This window comes from Onychostoma macrolepis, chromosome 13 (assembly GCF_012432095.1).
Source record: "Onychostoma macrolepis isolate SWU-2019 chromosome 13, ASM1243209v1, whole genome shotgun sequence".
NCBI lineage: Eukaryota > Metazoa > Chordata > Actinopteri > Cypriniformes > Cyprinidae > Onychostoma > Onychostoma macrolepis.
In genome coordinates this window covers 2,824,107-2,844,171 of record NC_081167.1, presented here as the reverse complement: position 1 = coordinate 2,844,171, position 20,065 = coordinate 2,824,107, and the positions used below count along the sequence as shown (strand labels likewise).

Sequence of the window (20,065 nt, the reverse complement as noted above, 5' to 3'; positions counted from 1 at the left end):
CTTTGTGGAAAGCAGTGGTTAATAGTTAATCTTTTTATATAGATATTATAGTTTTAAGTTTCTGGTTGTTGTACATTGCATGGCATTTTGTAACGTGGCTACACGCTGGAGAGAAGCTTATTAAAATGATTTCAGTAAGCATAAAAAAGTCATAAAGCTGAAAGGACTGATCTCTGGTCTATCTGCTCACAGTTCAGCGTGATACAAAGTCGTATTATTTTGCATCATGCCAACTATTGCACGAATCACATTTGCAAGTGTTATCCATTATTGAAAATTGATAATCAATCTACAGCAGTCAATACACACATTTGACACTCCCTGGCATCATTAGGTGAGGACAACTGGGAACATTATTAAGAGCCCTTGAGGTACAGCCTTCATTTTCAACCCTTCCATAAAACGTTGCAAATGCAGTAAATTATTTACAGCAATAACTGCATTAGCTATATTTTGCTGACATGCGTTTGATACACCGTTTAATCTTTCATTGATGAACAACCTGAATTAGTTGAACTGCAAAAATCCCTATATTTAATTTCACCTATAGCTTGACTGAAAATAATGTTATCAAAAGACACATTTTATTTTTTATTCATGGCCTAGGCATGTTAAAACTTGCATTTCAAGCCAATATAAACTATACAAGTGTCATATGCTTAATGAAAACAAGGTCAAATTAATAAGTGTAATAATAGATTGGAACACTAGTATTTTCACCGAGCACATTCAGTCCTCTGACCAACGAAGGGAAAAAACCATTCCGCCTGACATGTGCTTGTGTAACAGCTCTCATTACCTGATGCTGATCATATGATTTAATGAATTGAATTTTAAAGTACAAACATTCCACACAAATAGCATTTAAAGGATCGTTTCCACAAGGCTGCAATGAACGCCAAAGAAATGACAGTGGTCTATAAAAGGCATTGTTTGCCGATGTAGGTGTTTCACTCAATCTGAATATGTACAGGAATCACTTTATTTGAAGCCATATACAGATGCTAAAGCTAACAAACTATAGCTTAATCTAATTTATCTTTCCATTATTTCAATTAAAAAAAAGATCATCTGCACCCTCTAGTGGTGGAGCAGCTACGCAAAGCTTAACAAAACTACTAAGAAACTTCAGATAGTATAAATCTAGCCGTCATTCCAACACTAAAATTATGAAATATCATTTGTTATTGAAAAACACAATGCACTGCACACCACTACGGTCTTCAACTTTTGGCCCCGTTTCAATTGCTACACTGGTTCAGTCAGTGCTGCATACAGGCTTGCATCAAAACCAGTGCCTTAAAATCTTTGTCTTAATTGGTACGATATTAAAAGCCAAAGGAATAAGAATCTGCAAAGCAAGTCGACAGTTTCATCCATAAAAAAAGAAAGAAAGTACACTTGTTAGTGGCCTGATGAAGTACAGTATTTACATTTCAACAACGAAAATATTACTAATGTACAATTTAGTGTTTGCTACATTTACATAATCTCTCAAAAACTCAGACCGACGTGAAATATGTACACATCAGAGTACAATTACATCATGGATCTGTTTAAGCTATTAAAATAATTTGCGAATAATAAAAATCTGCTATATACAAATTCAACAAACCTTTGGCTGACCTCAGCAATAAACACATGCCATTTTAAATATTTTCTTAAAACGTTTAATTTCTGAACTGCTGTGGTCTTCCGTTCTCATGCAAAGGAGTGATTCGGGATTCGCCGTGTCAAGCGGGCTTTATTTTCCTCTGTTAACCGGGTCTCCGATAAGTTCCGGACACTTCTCCTCCCCCCTTGCGATTCTGTCACACTTGTGCAGCAGGTCGTAGTTTATTTTGTCCGTAATGACGCTGTCCTGCTTGTACTGAGGATGTTTGGCGACAAACTCCCTCATCCACTTAGCCATCGTCATCAGCTCACCTGAGAACAACACGGTAGTAAAGACAAACATTACAAGAAATATCAATAACACGATCCAAAATGAAAATGAGTGAACTAGTTTGCCAAAAATACACATTTAAATAACTGCATTTCATAACAAAACAGATTTGCATGTGTGTATATTTAAATTAAATGAAAATGTTTTAAAAACTGAAATACAATTATCAGCAAAAAATAAACCACAAAAAAAAAGTTAATAAATTGTAGAAACTAAAAAAAATAGAATGTTTAAAGAACAGAAACACAGCACTGCCACTGTAAATAACCTAAACCTCTCACATACCAGAAGCACGCTTCTTAATGAGTTTAAGGTAGTTGAGAATAGTGCAGCGCGTGTCCACATCCACCTCCATGTTCTCAAGGTAGCTGTTCAACATCGGTATCAAGCCGTGAAACACCCCTTCCTTAAAATAAAAAAAATAAAACTCACACCAAGTATCATTCAACTTGCATGAGCTTATTGCTGAAGCTATAGAGCAGACAAACACACACCTTCCCATTGATGATGGTGTCAATACTCATCAGTGTGAACTCTTCACCATCATTAGCTTCACTCTCCACTCCATTCTGAGCTGTGGAGGGCGAATCTAACACTGGGTTGCAGCCTTAAAATAATAATAAAAAACATAAATTTGGAACAAGCATGCAGTGTTAAAAATGTCCACAATATTTTAGTTGTGCCTACAAAATGTGTCACAGCTCGTTGTTGATATGAATGATAAAGACCTCTATTTAACTTTAATGTCAACTAACCTTTAAAGACGTCCTTCCGGAAATAAAACATGCCTTCCTGCACTGCATTTCGCTTCTGGGCTACTTTCATATTTTCATCAACCTAAAACAAAACATTGCAGTGCTTTAATGAACAGAAAGACAAATGTCACGCACACACACACACACACACACACACACACACACACACACACGTATAATTCTTGGTGGTTGTCTTAGTAGAATGTCCAGTTTTTTGCCTTTTAATATCTTCAAAACTTACACAAAGAGTAACCCACCTTTGACAATGGAATGAGGAAATCCAATTTATAAGATAAGATCACACGGGTGAGGAGAACGATAAACACGACATAAGCCGAGTTTTCAAAATCTGTCAGTTGAACCTATTAAGAAGAAAAAAAAAAAAAAAAAAAGACATGAGAAACATGAAGCACAAGTCAAATGACTGCATATATATGTGACCCTGGACCACAAAACCAGTCAAAAGGGACAATTTTGTGAAAGATTTTTACATGAAAACTGAATAAATCAGCTTTCCATTGATGTATGGTTTGTTAGGATTGGACAATATTTGGCCAAGATACAACTATTTGAAAATCTGGATTCTGAGGGTGTAAAAAAAATAAAATAAAATAAAAATAAAAATACTGAGAAAAATCACCTTTAAAGTTGTCTAAATGAAGTTCTTAGCAAATCATATTACTGCTCAAAAATTAAGTTGATATATTTACAGTAGGAAATTCACTAAATATCTTCATGGAACATGATCTTTACTTAATATCCTAATGATTTTTGGCATAAAATAAAAATGGATCATTTTGACCCATACAATGTATTTTTGGCTATTGCTACAAATATACCCCAGCGACTTAAGACTGGTTTTGTGGTCCAGGGTCACATTTAGTCCATATAGTATTTTATAATTACACGAGACACTTTATATTAGATCAAATTGATATTATACGGGTGTGTGTGTGTGTGTATTCTGTGAGTTTGGTGTGTTGTGCTTGAACAAACTGTAGGTGGCTGAGTACTGACGTTTGCTTTGCTAAGCACACAGCCAGTCAAGCCGCGTCTGCTTGCATCATTTGGCACACAGACAGCGGGCAGACGGCTGTTTGTTTAATACCTCCATTGGACGGAACTCGACTCTCCATCCGATGTCAGAGTTTGGAGGGGGGGGCTTGAACCTCATTGTCTGCCAGTTGGTTGACTGAATATTCTGCAACACGCATGCAATTTTAACCAAAGTGAGTGAAAACTGGTCTAACATTGACATTTCATTTTATTATTATTTTTTTTTCCCGCTGATCAATTTTCAATTTGCAAGAACAATAAAAATCAGATGCTAACTTTACCTCAAAGTGGTCCGATTCGTTCTCATCATCCAAATGAATCTTCTCCTGGAAGAGCGACAGCGGGTCGCGGATGAAGAGGTGTGCAATGTGCTGTGCCAGCAGTTTGTCAATGCCTGCAACAGAGCAGTACAGCACGCTTGAAAATACTGCACACAGAGCTGACAAGCGGCCTGCTTCAATGATTCTCACACCCCGTCTAAACCGGATGCGAGTGTCAAAAGCAAACAGAACCCATTATAAGCAACGATGCGGTCTACAGTGGGGTGGCAGCATCTTTTGACACGAGGACAAAGACAGTTTCGATGTGTCCAGTGAGTACACACAGCCTCAAGCCGCTGTAGACGGGGTGTCAGTGTGTGTTTCTTTACCTGCATCTAGGAGCTGTTTGTTGACATCTTCATCTATGGTCAGCTCAATGTCATTGTATTTGTCACCACAGCAGGAGAGGTAGCTGTCAATCGAATCATATCGTGATTTATGGATCCGGAATTTGTTGTTTTTCAGCAGCTGCAGAGACAGAAACAACACAACATCGTTCATATTTAACCATGTCTATGAAAGAGCAATCGAGGTTTCACAAGGACGTGGGCAGCTGACATGCTCAACTTCTACAGCTAGTGATATCCAAACATCCGCTCTACTGACAGCCTTGTTAATTATTATACACGCAGATTTAATTGTCATTTGACAGTGAACATTCTTCATTAATTTCATTATTTGCAAATATTGTGTGCAGATTAAAACTTTACAAAATTTGTTTTTGTATTTTTACATTAATTAAAAGGTCAAAATGATAGATGAGCTACACAAAGAAAAATCACCAAGCAACATTGCATCTTTTTCTCCAATTATTTTCTTAATGATCCTTACTAATATTAATAAATCACAATATAGCTTTTTTTTATTTAATCTTATTATTTAAAAAAAAAAAAATAAAAATTAGCAAATATAAGAAACAAGTTTATACTGTATTTTTCTCATTTTACATCTCAACAAAAGCATTAAGTAAGAAAAACAAATAACCAAATATAAAAATCACTTTAGTGTGTTCATTACAAATAAACTGATTGTTAAAAATACAAAAGCAGTTCAATCAAGAGTAGCAATCTTTTCTTTTATTGTTAGATTAACATTGATGAGACAGACAGCCTATATATTAAGACCTACTGTACTGCGTGGATCTAATATAATGTTACACATCAGATGGTTTTCCCCAAAAGTTTCTCAAACTTTCACTTAAGACATAACAGATTATGTTTGCGTGAATACTTAAATACTGTAATTCTGTGTATGGATCACGCGCTGTCTTCATGCGGGCACTTCGGGTGCGACTTTTATACGTTTAATTATTATTTGGTGCACTGGGATCACTAGAGGACGGCTTAATGGACTCATTTTTACGTATTTTTTTTTTTTTTGCCTGTAGCTCAAAATTTGCCCCATGCACAATCTGACGCATTTTGCCAGCACAGATCACATACAAAGTGTGGTGGTATAAATTTTTTTTTAAAAAGCACCAATTAGATTGGATTAGTTTTCTTTTAAAATGATTACAGAGGCTGTCTGTTACTCATGTATGATTCACACAAGTCTGGGATGACTGATGTCTGTAATCATTACTGAAATGGGAGGGTCTATTGTTTGGATGTGGGCATTACACAACATCATGCAGCCTATAATTATAGAATTACTTATATAATTAGTGGAAGGAATTGGGGTCAAAAAGACAGCATTATTTGTTCCATAATTTGCTCTATACATTGCACAGGGAATCTAGCCTAGATCAATTCCCTCCAAGAAATCTATTATCTTATGAATCTTTTTTTGTTTGTTTGTTTGTGTGCACGTTATGTCGTAACATTTGGCTCTTCAGCCAGTGGAAACGGGCCAGATCCGAGCATCAGCCAAAGCACCATTTTAGTAGAAAAACTGGACGACAGGATCTGGTTCTCACCTCCAGGCCCCGCTCCTCTCGGGTTCGGTCATCCACAGACGCAGAGATCACACCCCAGCGGCAGTCAATGTCTGACACGTATCCCCGATAGAACGGCGAGGCAGCGCTGAGAGCCATCTGCACAAACAGAAAAAGCAATAAAGACAACTTTGGACAAGCATCTTAAAAGGCTGTACAACCGCTAACCACACAGGAGTGTGAAATAGATGAGGGTGGGTTATATATATATAACTTCACGTGTGGTAAAGATGGTCAATTTTCAACTAAGGTCAAAGTTAGAAGACGCCCTTTAAAAGCTAGAAGTTTGGGATCTTAAAATGTAATTTTTTCTTGAATGCAGTAGTGTACCACACATCTCCCTCTTACAAGCGATCACATCATGCATAGTTTGCTGCGCCTGCAGCGACCTTTTCCCCACATTTATATACAATTTATTTAACAGTATAAACACAGTGATTAATTGTCATTTGTTCTGTGAAGCAAAGTTTACTTTCTGTTTTTGGACCCTTTTCACATGGACAGCGTGTTCTGTTGTAAGAATTCCTCTAAGCCGTGTTTTCTTACCACTATGGGACAGAAAGTGGCCAGTTGGTCATAAAGGTAGCGCGCCTCACTGATGCTGCAGGCCTGGAAGGTCACCTGCAATGGCAGCGGTGGACAACATTGATCTAATGTCAACCAGTGTCACTTGACTTAAATATCCTCAATGCAAATCAGTGAGAGGCAACAATGGTCAGGTTTCTGGGAGGAAAAGACATTTTACCTGCAGGCAACAGTTACCCATGCCAAAGCCCATGGCGTCCATGTAGATGTGATCAGGCAGGGCTCCCCGGGCAGCTTCTCCATCGTCCTCCGGGAACACCTCCACGAAAGGAGACGGGGTGTTTTTATCTTTAAAAACTGTGCGAGTCAAAAGAGAAGCAATTGAGGACATGCAGAAATATAATAAAGATCTTGATTTTGTTTTTAATAATCACATGCACCACAAATTTGATATGTTGCAGAGTGTGCTACAGAGCAATAAAAGCACCTTCTTCCACATTAATCTTTCTCTTAACTTGCTGCAATATGAACAGCAGCGTTATCCGTGTCATTTGATTTTGTTTTTACAGCATGTCACCAGGCAGCACCTCGTCGTGTTGCACATGCTTCGCGTTCATGAGGAGTTACTGAACTGTATACGGAGGAAAATCTCCAGTGTATCCACTGGGTAGTGCTCAAGTTTCTGGGTCATCATAATGTAATCTCATTCACTCACATTAGGAGTAGATCAAATGAAACCACATACACTCTGTTAATTTTATTTCCAGAGAAAGACTTTCAACTACAGAAACAGAAGTCAATCATTTACAACAACAACAACAAAAAAAAAACAAACAACACACTTACTTGGTACGTTTATCACCACCTTCTCGCCCCTCCGGTGGCGTATGTTTCTGGTCAGAGTGCTGTAATACATCAACGAACGAGATCTGTTAGTGATGCATTACCTAAAGGATCCATATTATTCAACTGCAATAACCATGCGTTAAACATTACATAGTATAAACATTCATTTTTGCACAATTCATGTCTGCAGCACAAACAGTGCAGGTTCACAGAAATCCTTCACTTACGGTCAACATGAGTGACCACCAACAACTCTACAGATGAGCAGCACTTTGTAAAATGCTCTTGGCTACTGGTATGTGAACAATCATTGTCTATTCAACTGGCCTCCCCATAATCCCCTTGTAATGCCTCGGAGCTCTAGCTTACGCAAACAGCTTCACGCTGTTCTGTGTTACACGTCACTTCAAACACTTTCAGCTGCAATGTAAAACCGCTGGACTCACGACAGCCCATTTTGACATGAAATCAGAGGAAGTTTAGCTGGATTCAGGAACTGAAACGAATCTGGACAGAGGCATGGGACACATGATCTCTCACCTGAATCTAGGGTGTCTGTTGATGGCCTCATCAGGGAAGAAGAGCGATTTGGACACCCCTTTTTCAACAGGTGTGGGTTTGTATTCTGGCTGAGTGAAGCCCGGGCAGCCTAACCTAAAACACACAAAACACAAAGAGAAAAATATAACCACGCACTGCAATTCAGAAATGCACACATTTGCATATTACACTGCAACTCTATAAATGATTTAATAGCATGGAGAGACAAATATAAGCCTGCATCTTTTATCAGGGTCAATAAAGTGTTTGGGGTAAAGGGTGAATGTTATCTACACACGAGACACACCTAAATCACTCGAACGGGACAGGAGTTTTGTGCTTAGAAGCATACGTTTTACATGTTTTGTAACAATACGCACGGAATACAAAGACTGCTAAAGCTGTAATAGAACTTCTTATAAATGAAGCAAAATTAACTCTAATTGAACAATGTCACTTGACATCAACAAAATCTGGCCAAAACAATGGAGGAGATCTTGGAGATCATTTCAGCTTGTTTAAAAAGTAAAAAAAAAAAAAAAAGATTTAAAAACTAATATTATATATATATATAGCAGGATAAATGTTCACTGGTAAAAGTTATGTTTTCTCACCTGTATATGATAATCATAACATTTATACCCCATTACAAAAGTTATTTCCCTCATACAAATTCAATTACCTGAAGGTTTAAAATGCTACATGCAAGCAAAATCAAGTTTGTAGTCAGATTTAATTGCACTCCCTTTCTAATGAGCTCAGTCTGTTTGAAGCGCATTTGCATGCTGGAGCTTGTTCAGTGAAGTCTGTGACATTTAACGGATACTTGCTTTCTGCCAGGATGAACTATGCAAAAAGGAAATATCTGCAGGATTTTCGAACTTTCACATATAAAGATATAATGGTAAAATCAAGCAAGTTATGCACTGACAAACAGCACACACACATTGAAAGGGCAAACCACATTGAACTATATGCATAGGAGTTTGTTTGAAGCACATAATATAAAGTATTGTCATGTTTTTGATAACTTGGATCATGCACTTTGTGTCCTCCACTATTTTTCTGATGTGTTTTGTCCACAGAAATGCATCATTCACTACTGTAAAGTGACTGGTGGATGTTTTTGGGAAATTAAACACTTTATTAAAGTGCAAAAGGTCACCCACTAAGACAATATCATCAGGAAAAACATCTCACGTCAAGAAAGTTGTTAAAATGTGTTCTGCGCCCAATGCAAAACCTGAATAAACATGCAAATCCTTAAAGGACATTTGGCAATGCTTGCACAACTTCAGGTGGATATGGATATTAATATTGGATTACAGTTAAAGATTGAAGATATAACTACCTGGGAAATGATGTAACTGTGAGGAGTGTCTCGTTCTTATTAAGCACAGATGCGGCTTCTCTCCTCCGCTTTCCCATGTTGTCTTCCACCGTGTTAAACTCGGACATGGTCCCTCCGTACGGCTGCCCGGGGGTCCCTTCGATCATGTAGCTGCCATACTCCGGCCTCCACAGAGTGGGGTGGCTGCAAATGTGCAAGGTTGACAATCAACCAGTGAGAAAACTCGTACAAAAAGGCATTACAAAGCAAGAGATCAATATTTTGTCGCGTCATCCATAAATAGCCAAAAATACATTGTATGGGACAAAAAAAAAAAAATATATATATATATATAGCCAAAAATCATTAGGATATTAAATAAAGATAATTTTAGCGTAAATATCAAAACTTCATTTTTGATTAGTAATATGCATTGCTAAGGACTTCATTTGGACAACTTTAAAGGTGATTTTCTCAATATTTTGATTTTTTGCCATCCTCAGATTCCAGATTTTAAAAGTAGTTGTATTTCGGCTAAATATTGTCCGATCCTAACAAACCACACCTCAATGGAAAGCTTATTAATTCAGCTTTCAGATGATGTATAAATCTCAATTTCAGAAAATTGACTTAAGACTGGTTTCACGGTCCAGAGTCACACATTTGGAAATGCCACAAGAGGCACCTTAAAATGAGGAAATAGTGCGGCCAATGTATCAGTCTACTGCTGATGCAATAGTTTTAATAGGTGGCATCTCAGATTGTCCATGTGGGGTTGAAAGTGCTGTGTTGGGACGGGGCGCCCTTTTCAGTGACCCTGTAGCAAAACTCTGAATATGCTACCAAAATATGCATATTCTTATGGATAGATCTGACCCACTAGAAATAAATAAATCCCACTAGAAAGGTTACTCACTTGGGGTTGATCTTTTCACCCTTTTCCTGAAGGGTTTCCAAAACATCCTTCCCGTTCAGAACTAGGCGGACTTTTTCATTTTTGGCATCCATTTCCACCAACATGTACTCCACCTGCAAGATGTTTCAAACACTTTTTACAACACAGTTGGTCACGTTACTAACAAAGCCACAAAATATTACCCACAAGTAAAAGTAGTTTCTGTCAGCACTGTTTCTTTCACTGAGGTATTATGCAAATTATGTGTGAGTGGATTTGAATTGCAAACGCAACAATGACAAAGCACAATATTATTTTTCTCCAAACATTCATAACATACATCATTATGAAAGTAAAAATGCAGCGAGACATTTCTATCCCAATGCCATTCCCTTGGCCTTTTAAATCCACCAATGCAGAACAAAAGATTCACCTAAATCAACAACATTCCAGCAGGTTTTATCATAAACCCATCGACGTCTTCTGGCCGAACAAAGGTAATGAAATGAAAAGCCATTTCAAAAGGAGGTTTAGAAATTGACAGCCTGTTGATCCTACATGAACTGCAAGTTTGTACATGAAAACACTTTTAGGCACCCTTATTCGAAATGTTTAGTACAAGGTTAAGAACAGTTATATTAAAAAAAAAAAAGAGCAAGAGCTCACTAAAAGACGACGAACCGCCCACTCATACCATGGAAATGGGATTTTGTAATTGTCATAAAATCTGTGAACAAAAAAAACTGGGCAGATCTTTACATGTCTGGGCTGCATTATTATAAATACTGTATATCAGTGGAAAGTTTGCACACACCCGCTCATATCTTACTACTGTGATTTTCCACATTTGAGAATAATAACCAACTCATCAACACTGAGAAAAAACAAAAACAAATGGTAGGATATGGAGTGAAATCAAATCAAAGTATCTAAATTTGAGCTTCAGCTGTGCAGCGTCTCACACAACTTCATCCTGGGGTCATTTTTAAACATCACTGAAGGAGGTCATGTGTGACCCTGGAGCACAAAACCAGTCTTAAGTCGCTGGGGTATATTTGTAGCAATAGCCAAAAATACACTGTATCGGTCAAAATTATCAATTTTTCTTTTATGCCAAAAATCATTAGGACATTAATTAAAGATCGTGTTCCATGAAGTAAATATATCCAACTGTAAATATATCAAAACTTAATTTTTGATTAGTAATATGCATTGCTAAGAACTTAATTTAGACAATTTTAAAGGCGATTTTCTCACCATTTAGATTTTTTCGTACCATCAGATTCCAGATTTTCAAATAGTTGTATCTCGTCCAAGCCATACATCAAAGGAAAGCTTATTTAAATCTCTTAAATCTCAATTTCGAAAAATGACCCTTATGACTGGTTTTGTGGTCCAGGGTCACACTCGTAGACCGCTTTCTCTTCACTATCGAGCGGAAACAGTCAGGTCGAAACGAGGTGAAGTTTTAGTTTGGTCAATACAAGCATGCATACGCACGAATTGTATTTGCCTACAACAAAACTAAAGAAGACTGTAAGCATTAGCCTTCAGATCGCAAGGGTTTTAAGAACCATGCATCCAGTCGAGTGTCAATGCACAAAGTTGAAGGCATGCATAACACAAAGCGAGCTGAACGGCGCACCTGCTCACAAGCAGCATCCAAATTTGGTCCACCGCATCATTGCACTCGCAAGCACGTGTTTCTCCATCGCATGCTGTTATACCGTGCATTTATGAAGATGAGAAAGAGCCTCACCTCGTCTCCCCATTTCAGCACATCCTTCTGTCGATCTTTGACCTTGTTGTAGATGTTGAGGAACTGCAGGATGCCGTGCTTTCTAACGTGGTCAGCATGTTTCTTGGTCTCTTCCCAATTGAGCGGTGACCCTTGTGACAGTAAGCCCATAGCACAAACCTACGATCCCTCGCTTATTGTTATGGACTCGGACTTCTGCGTCTCCTCCGCCGCGCACCGCGAGCTCGCTTCACTCGCAACACTAACGCTAAACGACAAATTAACGCTCGCGCACGCTAGGCCTTATATGATTCGTTTTAAACGCGGATGTAGTCGCTTTTCACTTCCTAGCGGTTCCGAGTCAAGGACGGGCTACGGTCTCTCGCCACCTCGACTGTAACGGAATAAAGCCGTGTCAGATTGCGAGCAGCTGATATTTGATCGCAGTGCGCGAGCGGTGTCACAATCCCTTCCTCGCGCACAGACACTTTACGTGAACGGGGAGCACGTGACCTTGTCGTGGCGGTGACGTCACGTAATGACTCAGCAGTCCCGTGCGCCGGTGACGGTGTGGAGAAGGTAACACGACGATCGGTTCGAATGCGCTTTAGTAATCATGACAGCGCAAAATGGAGGAGGCGGAATGGGTGATTGATTAGCGATTGGTCTTTATTAAACGTCAAACGTTTTTATTAAACGTTTTCTTCTTCTTCTTCTTCTTATATGAAGGTCACATTCACACGTTCTTGTCGTTTTTTTTATTCAGTTTATTCAGTATTACATTTTTTATTAAATTATTTTGGATATGCTATTTAGCAAGACATTTATGTTAGGCTTCGAGGTAACACCAAAAACAGCAAGCAGAACGTTCCCTAATGGTTATTTTCTTAAATAACTTAACTATGTATATATGTATAAGCCATTAAATAACTTGCTCAGGACTTTCCCTAATTTTATTTTTATTTATATTTTATAATCATTAAATAACTTATAGGCTACAGTATGTTCCCTAATTGTTATTTTCAGTGTGTGTATATCTATCTATCTATATGTATGTGTGTGTGTGTGTATATATATATATATATATATATATACTGTATATAACCATTAAATAACTTACAGCATGTTCCCGAATCATTGCAGATGGTTTTGTTTTTCAACTTTATATTGAAGATGTCAATCATGTGAATGGGATAAAGCAAATGAGGTTATTGCTATTAGGTCAGGAGTCACCGCTTTTATATTCACTTGTCATCGTCATAATTATTATGCATTTTGCATTGTCATACTGTCTGTTAGCTGCCACTCCAACTCCCGTTATGTTTACTTAGTGAACTTGAAAATCTAACGGTAAAGGTTCACCAAAAAAATTCAATTGTCATCATTTACTCACCCTTGAGTTGTTCCAAACCTGTATGAAATTCTTTCTTCTGCTGAACACAACAGAAGATATTTTGAAGATTAGGGGTAACCAACAGTTGATGGATGATGTACCCCATTGACTTCCATAGTATGGAGAAGAAGAAGAAGAAGAAGAAGAGAAAAAAAAAACCTATGGAAATCATTGGAGACCATCAACTGTTTGGTTGACCATATTCTTCAAAATACCTTCTTTTGTGTTCAGAAGAAAAACATTTTCTGTATACTGGTTTGGAACAAGTGGAGGGTGAGTAAATAAAATCATTTTCATTATTGGGTGAACTAAGCCTGAAGCCTTTTGTAGTGCTTTACGTAGCTATTTCTGTGCCACTAGCTGCAATAAACAGAAATGCAAAAACAATGTCTTTCATTGGTTGGATGTGTCTTTCAACAGGTATGAATGAAGGAAACATGCCTCTCTCTCTCTCTCTCTCTCTCTCTCTAGTCATTGTTCAAAATAGATTCCAAGAAAAATGTCAACAGCAACATTTCTTAAGAAGCTTTAATAAATATGCAGAGCTTTATTATTTGACAACATGTATTACAGTATGTATATTGTGAATACTATCCATTGATTTACCTTAAATAAGCAATACCTTATTAAAGTAATAAATGTGTCCAGTTGTCACATTTTTTCCCCCTATCATACAATGTTTTCTAACCAGAATATTAAAAATCATGAACCATCAGGAAACAAAGCGGATTTTATACTTGTCCTCTTGACAGTTCAGGCCCAAAATTTTTCAAAATTATTTATACTCTCAGTTTACAAAATATGCCACCACTGTATATCCTTTTATGTCCTATTCAGTGTTCTTCACATCATTACCCAAACCATCATAGTGTCTGTTTTTGTTTTTTTTGTTTTTCAAACAGGGTCACAACTAAAATGCTACAGGGCTGAGGATATGTGTCCTTCTCTCTGTGGCCTAATGATTCCCTCCTGCCAGGAACCCTGCTTATGATTAACTTGCTTGATTTTCCAAGAGCCAGCTGTCTCTGTCTTTGTCGGTGTATTACATGATCAAATAAACTGCCTGGTTGTATGAACACCTACTCCTCATGGGTTGTAGGTGAAATGTTAAAATCTGGCTTTCTCAAGCAATCTATACAATCTTTGCTCCATTGTGTACTTTCCTAAATAAATATATACTACATCCAGTGCAAATAGAATGGCATCGTTGGAAAATAATGCAGTAATAAGTATTAGCAGTCATTTTTTAAAGGTTATTTCATTGTTTGTTGATCAAAGGATCAATATGTCTAATATATCTGGACAGCTTGCAATGTTGCAATTAACTCATTTTGCACTTTAAGGGACTAATCAAATCATAACCGGAGAATTGGCCCCACTTGGAAAATAATTTCCCAATCAAAATGATAACTATTGATTTTACAAATGTGTTGTTTGTATGCGTTTCCTTTTCCATAAACCTTATAAACAATAAATCTACCTCCAAGACAAATCTCTCTGAATTTTCCTGTTCCCACAACCTACGAACCATCTTCGAAATGCATCCATCTTTAGTTGTTTTCAAATAAATAATTGTTACTTTGTATGCATAATTGAACTTTTCATTTTCTATGTTGACTTGACATCCAACATTTCCGAGATTGCCACAAACTGACAATTAATCTTGGCATCTGTGAGTAAAATTTCTTTGAACAAACAGTAAGATAAAAATTTGTAAAATTTTATTACATTTAGCAACTCAAATACATGTCCCCACTACTCCCTCGCTGCTTATATACTAACTGGCGCTGACGATACAGAGCTGGCCCTCGACTCTCGTGTTTTGCGTGTCGGGATGGTGACAACACAACATGAGATACCAACCGTTGCCTCTGGCAATTCGTCATCCTCAGTCCATTCGTTAAGATCGGGGTTAAACACCTGAATGCATTTTTTATACTTCTTCTCAATCTCATTCCAGCCACCCAGGAGGTAAATCTTGTTATTCAAGGTGGCAGCACCAGCTGTGCTCACTCCTGTGAGCAAGGGGGTGACGTAGCTCCACTGGCCGGAGTGAGGGTTGTAACATTCGACTGGCAAGACGTCGACCCTCTCGCCACGTCCTCCCAGTTGGCTGCCCCCGAGAACGTAGGCACGATCTCCAATGCTCGCTGAAGAGTGCCATCCTCTCGGGGTGCTCAGGCTGTTCTTATCCTGCCAGCTATCGGTGGATGGGTCGTAAGAACAGACAGAGCGAGAGTAGGCATTGTTAATGTAACCACCGCTAACCAAGATCTTGCCATCAATAACCGTGCTAGCGTGGCAACATCTAGGGACTTCCATTGGCGCTTTGATTTGCCATTGGTTAGAAGATGGAACGTAGCACTCGACAGATGCCTGGCAGCCGTCAGAATTGCGCCCCCCTACAGCGAACAGGAGGCCGTTGAAGGTGTTGAGGCTGAAATGAGTGCGCTTTTGAATCATGTTTGCCAGGTGGATCCACGTGTTGAATCGAGGGTCATATCTGATGAGGGAAATACTCGTGAGTGATGCATCACTTCGAAAAAATACATGCCAATAGACTTTAGACACTTAAAGGGATAGTTCACCCAAAAATGAAAATTCTGTCATTAATTACTCACCCTCGTGTCGTTCCAAACCCAGGTCCTTTTGTTCATCTTCGGAACACAAATTAAAATATTTTTGCTGAAACCCGAGAGCTCTCTTACCCTCCCATAGACAGCAACACAACTGCAATGTTCCCAGGTCCAGAAGGTAGTAAGGACATAATTAAAATAGTCCATGTGACATTAGTGGTGCACAAAGAAAACAAAAATAACAACTTCATTCAAGAGAGTTCCTCTGCACGTAAACAAGGCGCAGCGCATGCACGCTCTACGTCAGCAGAACCACGTGCATGCATTGTTTACGTGCAGAGGTACTCTCATTAATGGCAGAAGGCTTGATTTGGAGGAGAAGAATTGTTGAATGAAGTCCTTATTTTTGTTTTCTTTGCACACAAAAAGTATTCTCATAAACATTATGTGGAAAACAATGTGTTTTTTGAACCGTAAACCATGTAAACACATTGCATTACACCAAATACACAAAATAAAGTTATTTTTAGCATCGTTATATGACCCCTTTAATTTGTGTTCCGAAAATGGTCTGACAGGTTTGGAACGACATTAGGGTGAGTAATTACATTTACATTTAGTCATTTAGCAGACGCTTCTATCCAAAGCGACTTACAAATGAGGACAATGGAAGCAATCAAAATCAACAAAAGAGCAATATGCAAGTGCTATAACACGTCTCAGTTAGCCTAATGCAGTACATGTAGCAAGTTTTTTTTTTTTTATTATATAATAAATAAAAAGAAAACAGATAGAATAGAAAAAGAAAAGAGCAAGCTAGTGTTAGAGGTCTTTTTTCTTGCTTTCTGTTAATTGTGTAATAAATAAAAGAAAACAAATAGATAGAATACAAAAAAATAGAGAAGCTATTGTTTTTTTTGTTTTTTAGTTAGTTTTTTAAAGAAAACAAGCAGTTAGTAAATGAATAGAGTGCAAGTCTAAAAGGGGCAAGTATTTAATTTTTTTTTTAAGAATAGAATTAGAATAGAGAGTGCTAGAGTTAGAGGGTCAAATAAAGATGGAAGAGATGTGTTTTTAGCTGATTCTTGAAGATGGATTGAGTTGGGCAGGTCATTCCACCAGGAGGGAACATTTAATGTAAAAGTCTGTGAAAGTGATTTTGTGCCTCTTTGGGATAGCACTATAATGAGCTGTTCACTTGCAGAACGCAAGCTTCTAGAGGCACATTAATTAATGGCAGAATTTTCATTTTTGGGTGAACCATCCCTTTAAGCGATCGTATAGAAAAGACATCGGATCTTACCTGATGAAATTGCTGACAGCATGTTTTGCTTGGTTCCTAGCATCATTCTGGTCTTCACCACCAGCCACATAGAGGAAGCCATCCAAAACAGCAACACACTGATTGAAGCTCTTCGCGGGCATCTCCGTCAGCTTGTTCCAGACACTATCATCATCTCTGTAGAGAATGTCCTTGCTGAGAGATTTTTCGGTTAGGGCAGGCCGGCCTCCCACTGTGAGCAGCACTCGTTGGCCTCCACGGACCTTGGTTCTTCTGGACTGCAGGATGTTCTGCTGGAATGGCAGCAGGTGGTAATTCATGGCATCGACCAACAGACGGTGGCACTCAGAATCTTGCATCATCCTGGGAACGATCTGCACGTGACTAACAAGATCCTGGGGTGAGATGGTTCCAAAGCGGATGCTGGACAGCAGATCAGCAGCATACTTCAACCTCTTCTCATCGAAGTCTAACCACTTCATTGCGATCTGGAAAGCTGTGAGCTCAGAGGGCAACTGGAGCGAGTCGTCCGTGAGAAATTCGCTGATCTGCTCGTAGGTGAGCTTTAGGAACTGTTCCATTTCTGAGAACTCAATGAAGTTCTCCCGCATGAACTTCTGAGCGGCCTCTTTCGTCTCTTTCAGATTGTACGTGTCGGCGATGTTGACAACATACATGCAGTTCTCCACGCTGATCTCCCGTATCAAGAAATCGCTGCACATCTTCACCAGAGAATGGATCTGCAACAGCATGGCTGCTGATATCGTGCTACCAATGGTGTACAAAGACAAGGTCAGTTTTCCAGAATAGGCGTATGTGATGACTGTAGCCAGACCGACTGGGGACAAATCACTGAGCTCAATCTTCTTGAGGGCTGGATCCTTCCTGAGCATGTTTTGGATGTACTCACTGCAGGACGCCATCACGACCTTATGAACGTCAAATGATTTGGACTTGGTTGCTACAGTCATATCACAGAGGAAGCTGTCTTGCCTCATTTGGCCAAGACCCTCCAAGAGGTTGGGTGCATAGAGGGGGTCAGTGACCTCTGTTGAGATACAACTAAAGCCGTTTCCACCTTCCAGGAGAGTGTTGAGCCCATTGATTTTGTTGGTGGGACTGTCCTCTACCATAATTGTAATCTCATTTATGTCAGCTTTGTTTTTCTTCGCAGCCTTGTTCTTTTTGGGTGCCATGACTGTAGTGATGGGTCACAGCCAAGACCTAAAAAGAATTTTGACAAAATAAGAACACATTATGAATCGAAGAACCAATTTTAACACATGTGTACAGACAAATCTGAACAAATCCATTACTCTTGACCTGTTAGCATGCAGGAGGTGACTGCTTTCTATGTTTACATCATAATTTAACCAACTTATTACATTTTGACCAAATATACATCTACTGAAATGTGCTAAACTTATACTTCAGCATATGACTATCTATTAGCAACCATAATCTTGTATAAAAAGGAAGTTAACAAATAGACAAGACTGGGTGTAGCCTACCAAAAGTCATAGCTCAAGAATCAATTTTTGAAAAAGCCAAATCATTGATTATATGAAAATGTATAGTTGGTTGCAATCCTGCTCTCAAACAATGTATGCAACATTTTAATATTGCGCAATATATATTTCAAGTTACAATGCCCTATGTATCATTAATTCAGCAATTTTGCATACTATTTGACTTGTTTTCAGCAAATAAAACAACACATTCTCAGACTGAACCAGTCTGTATAGTGTAGTGACAGACCTTTCTCATATTTCAAAACCACGTGCAGTGTTGCTTAACTATTGGGGTCACTCTAACAAGAAGCAAAAAAAAAACAACAACTCAAAAACAAAAAGTTATCTCAGAAGTGTAAAGCTTTATACTAATGCTCTTTAAAATACCAAAATTAACTCTTAAGAGTTGTTATCGCAGCATATCACCTCGGCATTCCTCTCTTTGCATCTGTCACAAGTTATCACAACTATGGCCAAGAATAGAAAGGCAGTGTACCATTGCTCTACGGTTCCTTTTATAGACTCTAAGTCATTTAAACCCATCTGTCATTTCAGTAGTATAACTTATAACCTATTTATTTGTGAAGAACTGTTATTTTGTTAAAGTAAAATAATACTGCTCCTAGGGTCTATGAGTGTTGTATTTGTACCAAGTTGTAATTGTACCAACATGCACACATAAGTATGTGTGTGAGTGTGTGTATATATATATATATATATATATATATATATATATATATATATATATATATACATATATATATACACTATATGAAAAGAGGCTCCAATCAGAACAAACGTACAGCCTGATGAAACAGAAGAAACTTTCCCACTAACAATAACTTAATCACTCATATCTAAAAAAAATAAAAATGTTCATGCTGTAAAAAAAGCACCATTATTTTGGTGCTTTAAAAACCAGAACCCAATACACTGACCAGAAGAACCTATACCAAGATTGATATAATCAACTCAAGAACCCTTGTGCCAAAATGCTAATTGATAAGAAGGTCGTTGTTTGTTAAACAAAGGTTCTGTAATAAACCAACGACAACTTTTTGTATAAAGACAAGTATAACGCACTTACCTATGTCGAGATGAAGTAGGTGGAGGAGAAGGACAGACTTGCACCTCCAAGTTGGTGTGCAGGAGAGAGAGACGCCCGTCAGAGGTCCGAGTAGAGAGCTGCTTAACTCCTCCTCTCACAGAGAAGAAGGGATTGCGCAAATAGTGCGGAGCGTTTGGTGCTCCGTTATTTCACCAAGAGGTCATAAATAATTAAACTACCCTATTGGCGTAAACATGCTTTTGATGTAGTCTTTTACGAGAAGGAAAAACATAACTTATTGAGTAAAAAACAAACAAAAAACAAACAAACAAACAAAGACTTTGGGCTTATACAGAAAGCGCAACTGAATGG

The 20,065-nt window shown here is 38.2% G+C and overlaps 2 protein-coding genes across 2 annotated transcripts; both read right to left on the bottom strand.

Annotated features, from left to right (window-relative positions):
- Window positions 1-578: 578 nt before the first annotated feature.
- gclc (glutamate-cysteine ligase, catalytic subunit) lies at window positions 579-12,458 on the bottom strand. Its single transcript, XM_058796905.1, has 16 exons — window positions 11,905-12,458; window positions 10,167-10,279; window positions 9,272-9,454; window positions 7,921-8,034; window positions 7,381-7,439; window positions 6,755-6,891; window positions 6,556-6,630; window positions 5,992-6,108; window positions 4,406-4,544; window positions 4,038-4,150; window positions 3,809-3,901; window positions 2,958-3,062; window positions 2,701-2,782; window positions 2,440-2,552; window positions 2,231-2,351; window positions 579-1,926 (listed from the first exon to the last, which is right to left on the bottom strand). The coding sequence occupies exons 1-16, from the start codon at window positions 12,052-12,054 to the stop codon at window positions 1,745-1,747; spliced, it is 1,896 nt and encodes a 631-aa protein (XP_058652888.1). The 5' UTR covers window positions 12,055-12,458; the 3' UTR covers window positions 579-1,744.
- A 1,328-nt stretch (window positions 12,459-13,786) lies between these two features.
- Window positions 13,787-19,904, bottom strand: klhl31 (kelch-like family member 31). Its single transcript, XM_058796622.1, has 3 exons — window positions 19,733-19,904; window positions 17,156-18,358; window positions 13,787-15,779 (listed from the first exon to the last, which is right to left on the bottom strand). Exons 2-3 carry the CDS (start codon window positions 18,328-18,330, stop codon window positions 15,047-15,049), a joined length of 1,908 nt encoding a protein of 635 aa, XP_058652605.1. The 5' UTR covers window positions 18,331-18,358; window positions 19,733-19,904; the 3' UTR covers window positions 13,787-15,046.
- Between the last annotated feature and the right edge of the window lie 161 nt (window positions 19,905-20,065).